Source organism: Chiloscyllium plagiosum, unplaced genomic scaffold, assembly GCF_037043375.1.
Source record: "Chiloscyllium plagiosum isolate Xiang-an unplaced genomic scaffold, Cpla_swu_hap1 HiC_scaffold_1, whole genome shotgun sequence".
Classification (NCBI taxonomy): Eukaryota; Metazoa; Chordata; class Chondrichthyes; order Orectolobiformes; family Hemiscylliidae; genus Chiloscyllium; species Chiloscyllium plagiosum.
In genome coordinates, this window is record NW_028270139.1 from 110,790,755 (window position 1) to 110,806,406 (window position 15,652).

The following is a 15,652-nucleotide window of genomic DNA, read 5'->3' on the forward strand; positions in this document are numbered from 1 at the left end:
TACTTTGTATTACCATTCACCTACCACTTGTCTGCACTTTTCTTTTGTCCTATTGCAGTCAATTGATATCATCATCGTAGTCAGCTCTGCCTCCAAATTTGGTATCATCTGAAAATTTTGTATTCCAATATTTATGTCATAAATCAATAGATTCAATTGCCTGATATATTGGAACTTTATTGCTCTGCATTTTCTATCCAACTTCACTCAGTATCTTTGGATATATTTCATTTGATTCTGGTGATTTATCAATTTGACCTAGGGCCAGCTCCTTATATATATTCTTCTTACCATTGAGTACATCCAGCACCTCCTCTTTCACTATGACTTGGGCAATATCTTCTTCCTTGGTAAAGGCAAAAGCAAATAATAATTTAGCTTGGCAGACATGCCCTCTACCCTCATGCAATCTCTTTTAGTCCATAATCAGTTCCATTCCTCCCCTTACCATTTTTGATTTGTAGTATTTACCTACCTACAGAAGACTCACATTTTTTTAATCATAGTTGCCAGGTTTCTCTCCTACTCTTTGTTTACATCTCTATTTTTTCTTTTCAATGCCCCTTTGAGCTTCCCACACTGCACATGCTTCTCAATTACATTACCCACCTGACATCTGTCATACAGTCAGTTCTTCATTAACGTGGTGGTTGCATTCTTGTGCAATTGCCTTACAGCCAACACCTACTTCAAAAGTTCTTGCTGTAGAAACAGTGCCCCAATTTGTCAATCGCGTTACAACGAATTCACATTGATGTAACGTGCGTTATAACAGAATGGCTTGTATGTACATTTTTTCTGCTTAATTTTACTCTCTATCTCTTGCATCATCTAAGAAGCTCAAGATTTATTTGCTCTACTATTTTCCTTTTGTGGACCTGTACTTTCACAGCATTCAAACTATGCTTTTCTGTTGTGAGGTTACTGTTTTGCCTGTCTATCTTTGATTTCAACTTATTTGGGGAAGATCCATTCCCACACCACTGATGTTTGCCCTCCCCCAATGAATTTCCTGGTTGCTCATTGTCCTTTTCCATAGGGAGCCTAAATTTTATGATACAATAACAACAGCCGCCTAAATCTTTCCTCCATTGGCAGTTGATGTAATTGTTAAAATAAAAAGTGGTGTTTGCACTTAACCTTGGGGAATATACAGCTTAGCATCCTTTTGTCTGAAAACAACCATTTACCATAACTCTAATGCAAAAGCAAAATACTGCAGATATTGGAAATCAAAAATAAAAAACACAGGAAGTGCTGGGAAAGCTCAGCAAGTCTGGCAGCACCTGTGGTGAGAGAAGCACGGTTAATGTTTTAAGTCCAATATGACTTCTTTTTTGGAACTCAGTCACCTTTGTTTTGTTGTTTTGGGTCCTTAGGGCATTTCTTTTAATCCAAGTTGACTCTAATGATTCTATTCCATTGTTAACCAGATTTTCATGTATTCAGCACATGCATCAACGGGTATTGATCAAGAATGAGACACATGGGCCAAGATGCAGAGAACCTATCATCTAATTTGATGGTGGGGCAGGGTAAATGAATTATTCATGAATTTAGAACACAAAAAATGAATTTCAATTGATGAAAGGAAGTCAGTCCCTCATTACATTTTTCTGAAAGCAAGGAATCGTCCTGGGAATCCGTGTGTTGGAGCTTCTTAACTTGGCAGTAGACTGGTGCTGTGTAGTTTATCCCCTTACTTTTAGCAATAGCAGTCAAATGTTGCTGAATGATGTGGACAGGCAAGAGATAGCCTAGCTGCAATGGTAATTTTCCTGTCTTACTACTAGAATCTTCTAATATAAAAGAAAAATACTGCAACTGCTGGAAGTCTGAAATAAAAACAAAATGCAGGAGAAACTCAGCAGGTCTGGCTGCATCTGTGGAGAGAGAAAAACAGAGTTCATATTTCGAGTTGGCTATCAGTTCGTTAGAACTGAAAAAGGTGCTGAAAATTATGTTTTTATGCTGTTGACGGGGGGTTGGTGGGACAGCAAGTGCCCAAAGCAAAAGATAAAGGTGGTAAAAGAGAGATAAAGATGTACACTAGGTGTGAAAATGAGTGCTCTGCTGAGACCAAAGCCAATGAAACTCAAACCAGACACAACAGGGGTAAGAGGCTTTTTAATTAAAATGGAGGATGATAACAGTCAGGCTCTGGAATTATTGAACACAATGTTGAGTCCTAGAGGCTATAAAGTGTCTCAGGGTAAATGAGATTTTGTTCCTCCAGCTTGCATTGAGCTGCCTACATAGAGCAAGATGGTTTACTGCATTTGTTTGCTTTGTATTATTCTTTCTTGCCTGTATTTCTCCAACTTCCCACATATCTCCCCGTCAACCTTCCCAATATTCACCTTCACTGAACATGTTGGGTCCTGTAATACAGTTTGAAAAATGTCTGCTGCCCTCTGGTGTCCTGACCAACTATTCTTCATGGTTTGAGAGTGCTACCAGGTTTTGCAGCTATGCAAGACATTACAACTGCTTGCCAAATATATTTTCCATGAACAAGAACTGGGCAGTGACTGGGAACAGACACTGGTGAACTACTTTCCTTCTACAGCTTGAGAGACGGTCCCTCTAGTGGAGATGGATATAACTGTTGATCATCGGTACAAGACAGTCACCAAGAAGTGTCACAGGGAATTTAGAAGAAACTGGAATGTGGAACCCACTCCCACATAGAGGCTGGTGGACGTGAATAGAACACAAACATTTAAGGAGCAGTTAGAAAAACACTTGAGGGAAAAGAGGAATCATGATAAATTTAGATAAGAAAAGATGGGAGGAGACTCAAGTGGAGTGTAAACACGTTAATGGAACTCAGAGCCTAAATGGCCTGTTTCTATGTTGTAGATCTTATCTAAATGTAATCCTGGGAATGTTCAGGTTGCTCTTAGCCCAAATTGTAGAGAAAACTGTCCAAAATACCTTCAAGTAGACTTTATTTCTTTATGCATAAGACACTGAACAATCAATACGCTTTAGCAATTCACAATGTGATTAAAGTGCCAAAATTATCCGCATTAAGTCATGTCCAGAGTGGAAGGACTGTTTTCTTAAGAATCCTTTTGAATCTTGTAAGTGCTTTAAATCACTTTAAAATTACAGTGGATCACTATCATCCTTGCAAGAAATTATAGCAGTCTTTTAGTACAAGTTAAATGTTCTCTAAATATTGATTATGTTTTAAACAATATTGATCATCAGTACGATATTAATCTGCTCCATTAGATTTTCAATCCAAGACTTGTTTCTGGATGGTGCTCATTCCTAATGCATTCTGAGTAAGATGTCCAAAAGTGTGGCCAAACTGGTATTTGTATCCTTGAAGTAAAATCAGAACAGGGTCATCATTTGCATTACAGTTACAGGTGCTTAAATCTATTACTTTAAATCTATTATTTTTTAGAAATGCATGAAACAGCTCAACCAAAACTGTATAAATAAAATTCTACAACTGCTTCAATTCAATCGAGGTCCAACGAACAATAAAAAGTAAGCAATTTTATTTTACTTCTACTAAATTTGCATATTTATTTAGAAAAGCAAAATGTTGTGGTTGCTGGAAATGCTCAGCCAACCTGACAAGACCTGAAACTGAGTAAATGTTTCAGATCCTGTCCCTTTCCTGCATCTTCCAGCATTTTTCTGTTGATCAAGACACATTGAGAACTTGGCATAAAAATAAGATGCTGGTAAAATAAAAGATAAAAAATAAGATGTTAACTCAACAGGTCAGACTAGCTTTTGTAGAGAGAAACAGGTTTCATGCTTGAGATCAAGGTAGCCTTTCATCAGAACCCAGACAACTTGAGAATTTGGTTATTGGGTCTGCCTAACATACTACTTCCTGGGTCTGAGTGCACACCTGACTCAGGAACAAGAATAAAAATAATTTAATCTATCTTCACTGACAGAACAATTTATTGATCAGTTCCTCATGGATTGTACTGCCAAGAGGTTTGGGACTTGGGAGTTCTGTCCTGTACTGCTAAGAGTCTATGCCCTTAGACTGGACTGTCTCCATCTTAAGTGCATCAGCTCTTGGCATAACCTAAGCATGATTATTGTCTGACTATCTGAAATTCTGGTGATCTCTCATACGTAATTCTGATGCTTTGTAACACAGTTGTTTGTACAGGTTAGTCTGTGCACTCTTATATCACACCTATCTTATCCATCATATGTTTTATTATAAGTTCTGTCATAAATCAACAATGGCAAATACATGTAAAAATAATGCCTGGGCAAAACTGGCGAATGTCACACTGCTGAGCTGGCATCTTCAAGGTTTGATGTTAAGAGGGGTAAGGGATTGGAAAGAGCTGTAATTTGTGTTTCTAGCAACCCTATGGGCTTCACTGCGTTGAACTTTCATGGATTTAAACTACAAAGACAATTGGAGCATGTGATTTGGAATAAACCTTTAATGGGAATCCTGTTTCACCTGTCACTGGATCAGTATTTAGATATTTAAGGTAAAGGTTGCCTGAGAGATGAAGGCGACAACATGAATGACACTTGGGACCTCAAAGCATTTTGTTAATAATCATTGGGTGCTACAGTTCTGTCATTTCTTCCAGGTTTACAATATAAACTAACTCTGCCATCTTGTTATATCCACTGCCAAATCCAAGCCACCCGACAATTGGAGGAAGAAATCCCCATCTTCCTCCTTGGGATCCTTCAACCACAAGGCATCAACATCGACTTCACCAATTTCCAAATCTCCCCTCCCCCTACTTCATTCAAGATCCAACCCTCTAACTTGGCACCACCCTCTTGACCTGTCTTACCTATCCATCTTCCTTCCCACCTATCTACTTCACCCTCCCCACCGACCTATTACTATTACCCCCCGCCTGCATCCACCTATTGCCTTACCAGCTACCTTCCCCTCAGCCCCACTCTTACCCCTCCACATCTCTCAGCCCCCTTCCCCCTCCACATTCCTGATGAAGGGCTTATGTTGAGTTTCGGATGCTGCCTGACCTGCTGTGTTTTTGCAGCACCACACTCTTTGACTCCATCTTGTTATAGCATGGCAATCAACTATTTCCAAATAACATAAAACAACGTTACATGAGTGGCAAAGGTGTCAAATACCAATTGAATCTTTTCTTTTACTCATAGGATGTGAACATCACTAGCTAGCTACCGTTGAGAAGGTGAGCTGCCTTCTAGAACTGCTGCAGTCCATGTGCTAGATCCACAGTGCTCTTTGGGAGGGAATTCCAGGTTTTTGAGCCAGTGACAGTGAAGAAACAGAGATATCTTTCCAAGTCAGGATGATTATTGGCTTGGAGGGGAGCTTGAAGGTGATGATGTTTCCATGTATCTGTGGCCCTTGTACTTCTCGATGGAAATCGTTGTGTGTTTGGCAGGTGCTGTCTCAGGATCTTTGGTGAATTTCTGCAGGGTAACTTTTAGATAGTACACGCTGCTGCAACTGAGCGTCAGTGCATCCATAAACAATTATCAGACTGCTTTGGCTTAATAGCATCAGCATCAAGGTTAAAAAAGTGATGTAGGGCAAGAGGATTGGCAGGCTAGAATCCAGCTTTAGGGACTGAGAGATTAGTACCAGGTGGGAGACAGTGTGTAAAGTCCTTATTTTTGTGGTTTGCAGTTTGTTAGCAATAGAATCTGATTGGGTGAGTACGGGGTAAGATTGAGTAATTTGCCCCTAGTTTAATGTTTGTAGTTGATTTGGCAGAAGAACCCAGCTCAATGAAATGACATATGTGGGAATTCAGGGACACTTCCAGTCTCCATGGTGACCGCATATGTAGGAAGTGTATTTAGCTGCAGCTCCTGATTGACCACATGGGGCCTAGCAGAGACCAAAAGGGCAACCTGTGCACAGAGCCAGTGGATGTGGGTGAAGTCTTAAATTAATACTTCTCACCTGTACTCACAGAGGAGAAAGACATTGTAGCTGGAGATTTCAAGGATGGTGAGATTCTAAAGCATGATAAGATTAATGAAGAGGAGGCATTAGATGTTTTAACAGCATAGAGGTACATAAAACCGAAGGGCTTAATATAAATATTCCAGGTTGCTATGGGAAGCAAGGGAAGAGACTGCTGGGGCACTGGTGGAGATATTTAACAATGCTCTGGCTATAGGTGAAGTGCCAGATGACTAGTGGATAGCTAATGGGGTTCCTGTTTTCAAGAAAGGCATCAGGGATAAACCAGGTAATTACAGTTTAGTTAGTCTGACAAAAGTGGTCCGGAAATTAATGGAAAACGTTCTGAACGACAGGATTAATCAACATTTAGAAAGGCAGCGATTGATTAGTCAGCACAGATTTAGAGTCATAGAGATATACAGCAAGGAAACAGACCCTTCGGTCCAAATTGTCCATGCCAACCAGATATCCTAAATTAATCTAGTGTCGTTTGCCAGCATTTAGCCCATATCCCTCTAAACCCTTCCATTCATGTACCCATCCAGATGTCTTTCAAATGTTGTAAATATACCAGCATCCACCACTTCCGCTGGTGCAGCTCATTGCATAAGTGCACCACCCTTTGTGTGAAAATGTTGCCCCTTAGGTCCCTTTTAAATCTTTCCCGTCTCACTCTAAACCCATGCCCTCTAGTTCTGGACTCCCCCAACTCAGGAAAAAGACCTTGTCTATTTACCCTATCCATGCCCCTCATGCCCCTAAGCCTCTGTAACTTCATCACTCAGCCTCAACGCCCCAGAGAAAATAGCCTCAACCTGTCCAGCCTCTCCCTATAGCTCAAATCCTCCAACCCTGGCAACATCCTTGTAAATCATTTCTGAACCCTTTCAAGTTTCACAATATCCTTCCAATAGGAAAGCAACCAGATTTGCACACAATATTCCAAACATAGCCGAACCAATGTCCTGAACAGCTGCAACATGACCTCATAACTGGTCAAAGAAGTGGCTAATGAAATTCAACGTGAGCAAATGCGAGGTCTTGCCCTTTGGAAAAAAAAGAATATTTTCTAAATGGTGAGAAAATTCATAAAGCCAAAGTACAAAAGGATCTGGGAGTGTTAGTCCAGGATTCCCTAAAGGTTGAGTTGCAGGTTAAGTCCGTGGTTAAGAAAACAAATGTAATGTTGTCATTTATCTCAAGAGGGTTGGAATATAAAAGCAGTGATGTGCTTCTGAGACTTTATAAAGCTCTAGTTAGGTCCCATTTGGAGTACTGTGTCCAATTTTGGGCCCCACACCTCGGGAAGGACATACTGGCACTGGAGCGTGTCCAGCAGAGATTCACACGGATGATCCCTGGAATGGTAGGCCTAACATGTGATGAAAGGCTGAGGATCCTGGGATTGTATTCATTAGAGTTCAGAAGGTTGAGGGGAGATCTAATAGAAACTTACAAGATAATGCATGGCTTAGAAAGGGTGGGCACTGGGAGATTGTTTCCGTTAGGCAGGGAGACTAGACCCATGGGCACAGCATTAGAATTAAAGGGGGTCAATTTAGTACAGAAATGAGGAAACATTTCTTCAGCCGGAGAGTGGTGGGCCTGTGGAATTCATTGCCACAGAGCACAGTGGAGGCAGGGACGTTAAATGTCTTCAAGGCAGAGATTGATAAATTCTTGATATCGCAAGGAATTAAGGGCTACAGGGAGAGTGCAGGTAAGTGGAGTTGAAATGCCCATCAGCCATGATTGAATGACAGAGTGGACCCGATGCACGAATGGCTTTACTTCCACTCCTATGTCTTATGGTCCTTTAACTCCTATACAGAGGAACTTTGATTATTCGAATGACACAAGCAACGAGTATTTTGTGGGATAATTGGATGCCGGATAATACAGTTTAGTCAAGCATCGGGAGCTTGCGATCTTGCCGGATAAACCGAAATTCAGGTAATCGAATGCCATATAATCAAGGTTCCTCTATACTCAATGCTCTGGCCAATTAAGGAAAGGAATGCCTTCTTCACTATCAAGGAACTATGAACCTGCACTCTAAGGTCTCTTTGTTCAGCAACACTCCCCAGGACCTTACCATTAAGTGTATAAGTCCTGTCCTGATTTGCCTTTCCAAAATACAGCATTTATCTAAATCAGACTCCATCTGCCACTCCTTGGACCATTGGCCCACCTGGTCAAGATCCTGTTGTACTCTCAGGAACCTGCTTTGCTGTCCATTACAGTCCAATTTTGGTCTCATCTGCAAACTTTCTGACTGTACCTCATATGTTCACATCCAAATTGATTATATAAATGATGAAAATCAGTGGACCCAGCACCAATCCTTGTGGCACACCACTGGTCACAGGCCTTCAGTCTGAAAAGCAACCCTCCACCATCACCTTCTGTCTTCTACCTTCGAGTCAGTTTTGTATCCAAAAGGCTAGTTATTCCTGTATTCGTGTGATCTACCTGTGCTAACTTGAATACCATGAGAAAACTTGTCAAATGCCTTACTGAAATCCATACAGATCACATCCATCACTCTGCCTTCATCAATCCTCTTCACTACTTCTTCAAAAAACTCAATCAAGTTAGTGAGACATGTTTTCCCTCGCACAAAGCCATGTTGACTATCCCTAATCAGTCCTTACCTTTCCAAGTACATGTACATCCTGTCCCTCAGGATTCCTTCCAATAACTTGCCCACCACTGATGTCAGGCTCACTGGTCTATAGTTCCCTAGCTTTTCCTTTTTCACCTTTCTTAAATAGTGGCACTATGTTATCCAACCTCCAGTCTTCCAGCACCTCTCCTGTGACTATCGATGATCCAAATGTCTCAGCAAGGGGGCCCAGCAATCACTTCCCTCGCTTCCCACAGAGTTCTAGGGTAAACCAGATCAGTTCTTGGGCATTTATCCACTTATGCATTTCAAGACATCCAGTACCTCCTCCTCTGTAATATGGACATTTTTCAAAATGTCACCATCTGTTTCCCTACATTCGATATCTTCCATGTCCTTCTCCACAATTAATACTGATGCAAAATACTCATTTAGTATCTCCCCCATCTCGTGCGCTTCCACAAATAGCCTGCCTTGCTGATCTTTGAGGGGTTCTATTCTCTCCCTAGTTACCCTTTCGTCCTTAAGGTATTTATAAAATCCCTTTGGATTTTCCTTAACCCTATTTGCCAAAGCTATCTCATGATCCCTTTTTGCCCTCCTGATTTCCCTCTTAAGTATACTCCTACTGCCTTTATACTCTTCTAAGGATTCTCTTGATCCCTGCTGTCTATACCTGTCATATGCTTCCTTCATTCTCTTGACCAAAACCTCAATTTCTCTCATCACCCAGCATTCCCTACACCTTCCAACCTTTTCTTTCACCCTTACAGGAATATAATTTCTCTGGACTCTTATTATCTCATTTTTGAAGGCTTCCCATTTCTCAGCCGTCCGTTTACCTGAGAACACCTGCACCCTATGACCGTCAAAATTGGCCTTCCTCCTGTTTATAACTTCAACTTTTAGATCCTGTCTATCCTCTTCCATCACTATTTTAAAGCTAATAGAATTATGGTCGTTGGCCCCAAAGTGCTCTCCTGCTGACACCTCAGTCACCTGCCCTGCCTTATTTCCCAAGAGTAGGTCAAGTTTTGCACCTCCTCTAGTAGGAACATCCACATACAGAAACAGAAATATTTCTTGTACAACTTAACAAATTCCTCTCCATCTAAATCCTTAACACTATGGCAGTCCCAGTCTATGTTTGGAAAGTTAAAATGCCCAACCATTGCCACCCTATTATTCTTACAGATAACTGAAATCTCCTTGGAAATTTGTTTGTCAATTTCCCACTGACTACTGGGGGGTGTTTAGTACAATTCCAATAATGTAATCATCCCTTTCTTATTTCTCAGTTCCATCCAAATAACCTCCCTGGACGTATTCCCAGGAATATTCTCCCTAAGTACGACCAAAAATGCCACTCCACCTCCTCTCTTGCCCCCCTTTCTATCCTTCCTCTCTCATTTGTATCCTGGAACATTAAGCTGCCAGTCCTGTCCATCCCTGAGCCATGTTTGTGTAATTGCTATGATGTTCCTAACCATGCCCAACGTTCATCTGCCTTCCCTGTTAGACCTCTTGCATTGAAATAAATGCAGTTTAATTTACGTCATTCTCTGCTTTGGACCTGTCTGTCCTGACTGTTTGATTTGCTCCTTTTCCAAGCTGTACCAATCTCAGACTGATCTCTTTCCTCACTATCTCCCTAGGTCACACGTTGTGCCTCCCTACCCCCCCACCTTACTTTGTTGGTGGGAGTTCTTGTCTGACTAATTTAATTGAGTTTTGTTTAGAAAAAGCGACGAAGTACATTGATGAAAGTATTGCATTTGACGTGATTACATGGACTTTAGTAAGGCCTTTGACAATGTCCCACATGCCCAAAAGTTAAGAACCCATGGGATCTAAGGCAAGTTGGCAAACTGGATCCAAAATTGGCTTACAAATAGGAGGCAAAGGATTATGGTGGAGGATTGTTTTTGTAATTGTAACTGTGACCAGTGCTGTACCACAGGAATTGGTGCTGGGGCCCCTGCTGTTTGTTACGTGCATGGCGACATATAATTAGTAAGTTTGCAGATGATATGAAATCTGGTGGTGGTGTTGATAGTGAGGATAGTCTCAAGCCACAGACTGATATTGTTCTGTTAGCAATTCGAGCAGAAGAGTGGCAGATGGAATTTAATTCTGAGGTAAATGGGAGGTAATGCATTTTGGGAGGTCCAATGAGGGAAGGATATACACAATGAATGGTAAACCCCAATCGAGTACTGGGGAATAAAAATACCTTGAGGAGAAAGTGAGGTCTGCAGATGCTGGAGATCAGAGATGGAAATGTGTTGCTGGAAAAGCGCAGCAGGTCAGGCAGCATCTAGGGAACAGGAGAATCGACGTTTCGGGCATTAGCCCTTCTTCAGGAATGAGGAAAGTTGGTCCAGCAGGCTAAGATAAAAGATAGGGAGGAGGGGCGTTGGAAATGTAATAGGTGGAAAGAGGTCAAGGTGAGGGTGATAGGTCAGACTGGGGTGGGGGCGGAGAGGTCGGGAAGAAGATTGCAGGTTAGGAAGGCGGTGCTGAATTTGATGGATTTGACTGAGACAGGCTGGGGGGAGGGGAAATGAGGAAACTGGTGAAATCCGAGTTCATCCCTTGTGGTTGGAGGGTTCCTAGCCGGAAGATGAGGCGTTCTTCCTCCAACCGTCGTTTCGCTGTGGTCTGACGGTGGAGGAGTCCAAAGACCTGCATATCCTTGGTGGAGTGGGAGGGGGAATTGAAATGTTGAGCTACAGGGTGGTTGGGTTGGTTGGTCCGGGTGTCCCAGAGGTGTTCCCTGAAACGCTCCGCAAGCAGGCGGCCCGTCTCCCAATATAGAGGAGGCCACATCGGGTGCAAAGGATGCAATAGATGATATGTGTGGAGGTACAGGTGAATCTGTGGCGGATATGGAAGTTTCCTTTGGGGCCTTGGAGGGAGGTGAGGGGGGAGGTGTGGGCGCAAGTCTTGCACCTCCTGCGGTTGCAGGGGAAGGTGCCGGGAGTGGAGGTTGGGTTGGTGGGGGGTGTGGATCTGACGAGGGAGTCACGGAGGGAGTAGTCTTTATGGAATGCTGATAGGGGAGGGGAGGGAAATATATCCTTGGTGGTGGGGTCCGTTTGGAGGTGGCGGAAATAGCGGCGGATGATGCGCTGTACATGGAGGTTAGTGGGGTGGTAGGTGAGGACCAGTGGGGTTCTGTCCTGGTGGCGGTTGGAGGGGCGGGGTTCAAGGGCGGAGGATCGGGAAGTGGAAGAGATGCGGTGGAGGGCATCGTCGACCACGTCGGGGGGGAAATTGCGGTCCTTGAAGAAGGAGGCCATCTGGGATGTGCATTTTTGGAACTGGTCCTCCTGGGAGCAGATGCGGCGGAGTCGAAGGAATTGGGAGAATGGGATGGCGTTTTTACAGGGGGCAGGATGGGAGGAGGTGTAGTCCAGGTAGCTGTGGGAGTCGGTTTGTTGTACAAGTTCATAGATTCCTGAAGGTGCCAGCACAGGTAGATAGAGTGCTGAAGGCATGCAGGATGCTTGCTCCTGTATTCTACACCTTGGCCAATGAAGGCAAGTCTTGTCACAATTTTATGAAACATTGGTTAGGCCACACATAGAATACTATGTGCAATTCTGGTAGCCACACTATTGGAAGGATGTGATTGCACTGGAGAGGGTACAGAGGAGATTCACCAGGATGTTGCTTGCGAATGAAAAGTCTCAATTATGAAGAGAGACTGAATTGGCTGAGTTTGTTTTCCTTGGAGCAGAGGAAGCTGAGGAGGGATCTGATTGAGGTAAACGTAATTACGACAGTCATAAATAGAATAGATCATGAGAATTTTTTCCCCATGGCTGATGTGTCTAAGGCTAGATGGCATAGGTTTAAGGTGAGCAACAGTGATTTAGAGGTTTCTGAGGAAGCGTTTTTTCATCTAGAGCATGGTAGAAATTTAGAATGTATTGTTTGAGAGGGTGGTGGATGCAGGTACCCTCACAATATTTAAGAAGCAGCTGGATGAGCACTTAAAACGTCAGGGCATGGTTGACAATGGACCAGGTGCAGGAAAACGGGATTAGTATAGTTTGGAGCTTGCTGGTCAACATAGATATGGTGGACCGAAGGGCCTGTTTCTAGGTAAAAACAATGACTGCAGATGCTGGAAACCAGATTCTGGATTAGAGTGGTGCTGGAAAAGCGCAGCAGTTCAGACAGCATTCAAGAAGCAGGAAAATCGACGTTTCGGGCAAAAGCCCTTCATCAGGAATACAGGCAGAGAGCCTGAAGGGAGGAGAGATAAATGAGAGGAGGGTGGGGGTGGGGAGAAAGTAGCATAGAGTACAATAGGTGAGTGGGGGTGGGGATTAAGGTGATAGGTCAGGGGGGAGGGTGGGGGAAGGTAGCAAAGAGTACAATGGGTGGATGGGGGTGGGGATGAAGGTGATAGGTCAGAGAGGAGGGTGGAGTGGATAGGTGGAAAGGAAGATAGGCAGGTAGGACACGTCATGGGGACAGTGCTGAGCTGGAAGTTTGGAGCTGGGGTGAGGTGGGGGCAGGTGAAATGAGGAAACTGTTGAAGTCCACATTTATGCCCTGGGGTTGAAGTGTTCCGAGGCGGAAGATGAGGCGTTCTTCCTCCAGGTGTCGGGTGGTGACGGAGCGGCAGTGAAGGAGGCCCAGGACCTCCATGTCCTTGGCTGAATGGGAGGGGGAGTTGAAATGATTGGTGCGGGTGTTTCCCTAAAGCGCTCTGCTAGAAGGCATCCAGTCTCCCCAATGTAAAGGAGACCGCATCGGGAGCAACGGATACAATAAATGATATTGGTGGATGTGCAGCCTGTTTCTATACTGTATGGCTATGTGTTGGAATGGCACTTGTTCAGACATGTGGGGAACATGCCATCACACTCTGGTCTTGTGTCTTGTAGATGGTGGACAGACTTTAACAAATCATAAAGTGGGTTACTCACTAGAGGATTCCTAGCCTTGGACCTGCGCTTATAGCTATTGTATCATATGGCTAGTTCCAGTTCAGTTTCTGATCAATGTAACCCCCAGGATGTTGATAGTGGGATTCAGCGATGGTAATGTCATTGAATGTCAAGGGCCAGTGGTTAGATGGTCTCTTACTGGAGATGGTCATTGCCTGGCATTTCTGAGGCACAAATGTTACTTGCCCCTTGTCAGCCCAACCTGGATATTGTCCAGATCTTGTTGGATTTGGAGGAATCCAAATCTTGTATCTGAGGAATCGAGCATAGTGCTTAGCATCGTTCAAAAGTTAAAATATTTGCAAGTTAATCTTACGAATGATTGTCCTATGGAGCACGTGGAATAAGTTATTGTGGAACTTGAATAAGTGAATTGTGTACCTTTTCAGCTCACAATGTTTACCTGCAGCAGACGCAGTAGAAGCTGTCCAGTGCCAGAGCGGGACTCCCAAGCTGCAATAGGGGCTAGCGAATTTTGAGAAGATTTATAGCTCAGGTTAAGGTTCTGGATGTAAATTTGCTCGCTGAGCTGGAAGGTTCATTTTCAGACATTTTGTCACCATACTAGGTAACATCATCAGTTAGGAGATAGTGAGATCGGCAGATGCTGGAGATCAGAGATTCCTGATGAAGGGCTCTGGCCCAAAACATTGATTTTCCTGATCCTCGGATGCTGCCTGACCTGCTGTGCTTTTCCAGCAACACACTCTTGACCGACATCATCAGTGACCCTCTGGATGAAGCACCTGTGGCAGTGCTAAACGCATAAATAGAAAGTGGGCCATGCCACCAGTGCTTCATCTGGAGGCTCACTGATGACGTTACCTAGTATGGTGACGAAACGTCTGAAAACAAACCTTCCAGCTCAGCGAGCAAACCTACCTCTGCAATAGGTGTTATTTTATCAGAGTTAACCATCACAATGCAATCTTGTCTGATGAGAGGAAGGCAGCTACAGTATTAGGGAAAGTTACTGGTGAAGAGTATAAATGGGTGCAACAAATGACCAAATGTAAATCTGGAAAAAGGATTTTGGAATATGTTGAAAAAGGTCACCAGGAGCTCAGAGTTATCAAGAAGTGAACATGTGTTCCAACAGAATTCTTTTAACAAACAAGAATATTCTATTTGTTGTTATTCCTTTCTCTACTTTGTGCTAAACAGTAAAATGTGGATTCACATTTGACACACTGATATGTTCTTCCTTCAGTCTGAGCTGGATTGTGTAGGGTTGTATGGCTGGGGGAAGAGTGCACCAACAACCCTACCAGCTATTTGTCAGGGATGTATAAAATGCAGCTCATCATGTATTGAAGTGTGGCCTGTGAAGGTGCAACTATTCCTTATACCAGAGGTATACCCCACCCCTCCAACCGTAACAAGAACAGATACACCCTGGTGCTCACCTTCCACCCTACTAACCTTCGCCTAAACCACATCATCTGTTGACATTTCCGCCACCTCCAAATGGACCCCACACCAGGGATATGTTTCCCTCCCCACCCCTTTCCGCCTTCCGCAAAGACCGTTCCCTCAGTGACTACCTGGTCAGGTCCACGCCCCCCAACAACCCACCCTCCCATCCTGGGACCCTCCCCTGCCATCGCAGGAATTGCAAAATCTGTGCCCTCACCTCCTCCCTCACCACCATCTAAGGCCCCAAAGGAGCCTTCTACATCCATCAAAGTTTTACCTGCACATCCACTAATATCATTTATTGTATCCGTTGCTCCCGATGCAGTCTCCTCTACATTAGGGAGACTGGATGCCTCCTAGCAGAGCGCTTTAGGGAACATCTCTGGGATACCCGTACCAATCAACCCCACCACCCTGTGGCCCAACATTTCAACTCCCCCTCCCACTCTGCCGAGGACATGGAGGTCCTGAGCCTCCTCCACCGTCGCAACCTCACCACCCGATGCCTGGAGGAAGAACGCCTCATCTTCTGCCTTAGAACACTTCAACCCCAGGGCATCAATGTGGATTTCACCAGTTTCCTCATTTCCCCTTCGCCCACCTCACTCCAGCTTCAACCTTCCAGCTCAGCACCGCCCTCATGACCTGTCCTTCCTTTCCACCTATCCACTCCACCCTCCTCTCTGACCTATCACCTTCATCCCCACCCCCATTCACCCATTG

At 43.8% G+C, this 15,652-nt stretch overlaps 1 protein-coding gene across 1 annotated transcript in view; it reads right to left on the reverse strand.

The window, feature by feature from the left end:
• Nucleotides 1-2,940: 2,940 nt before the first annotated feature.
• Nucleotides 2,941-15,652, reverse strand: part of cimip2b (ciliary microtubule inner protein 2B) — a 31,473-nt gene continuing 18,761 nt past the window's right edge. Inside the window, exon 6 of the mRNA XM_043701453.2 lies at nt 2,941-3,333. Within this exon, the coding sequence (XP_043557388.2) occupies nt 3,245-3,333 (89 nt within the window). The 3' untranslated portion in view covers nt 2,941-3,244. The remainder of the gene's footprint in view (nt 3,334-15,652) is intronic.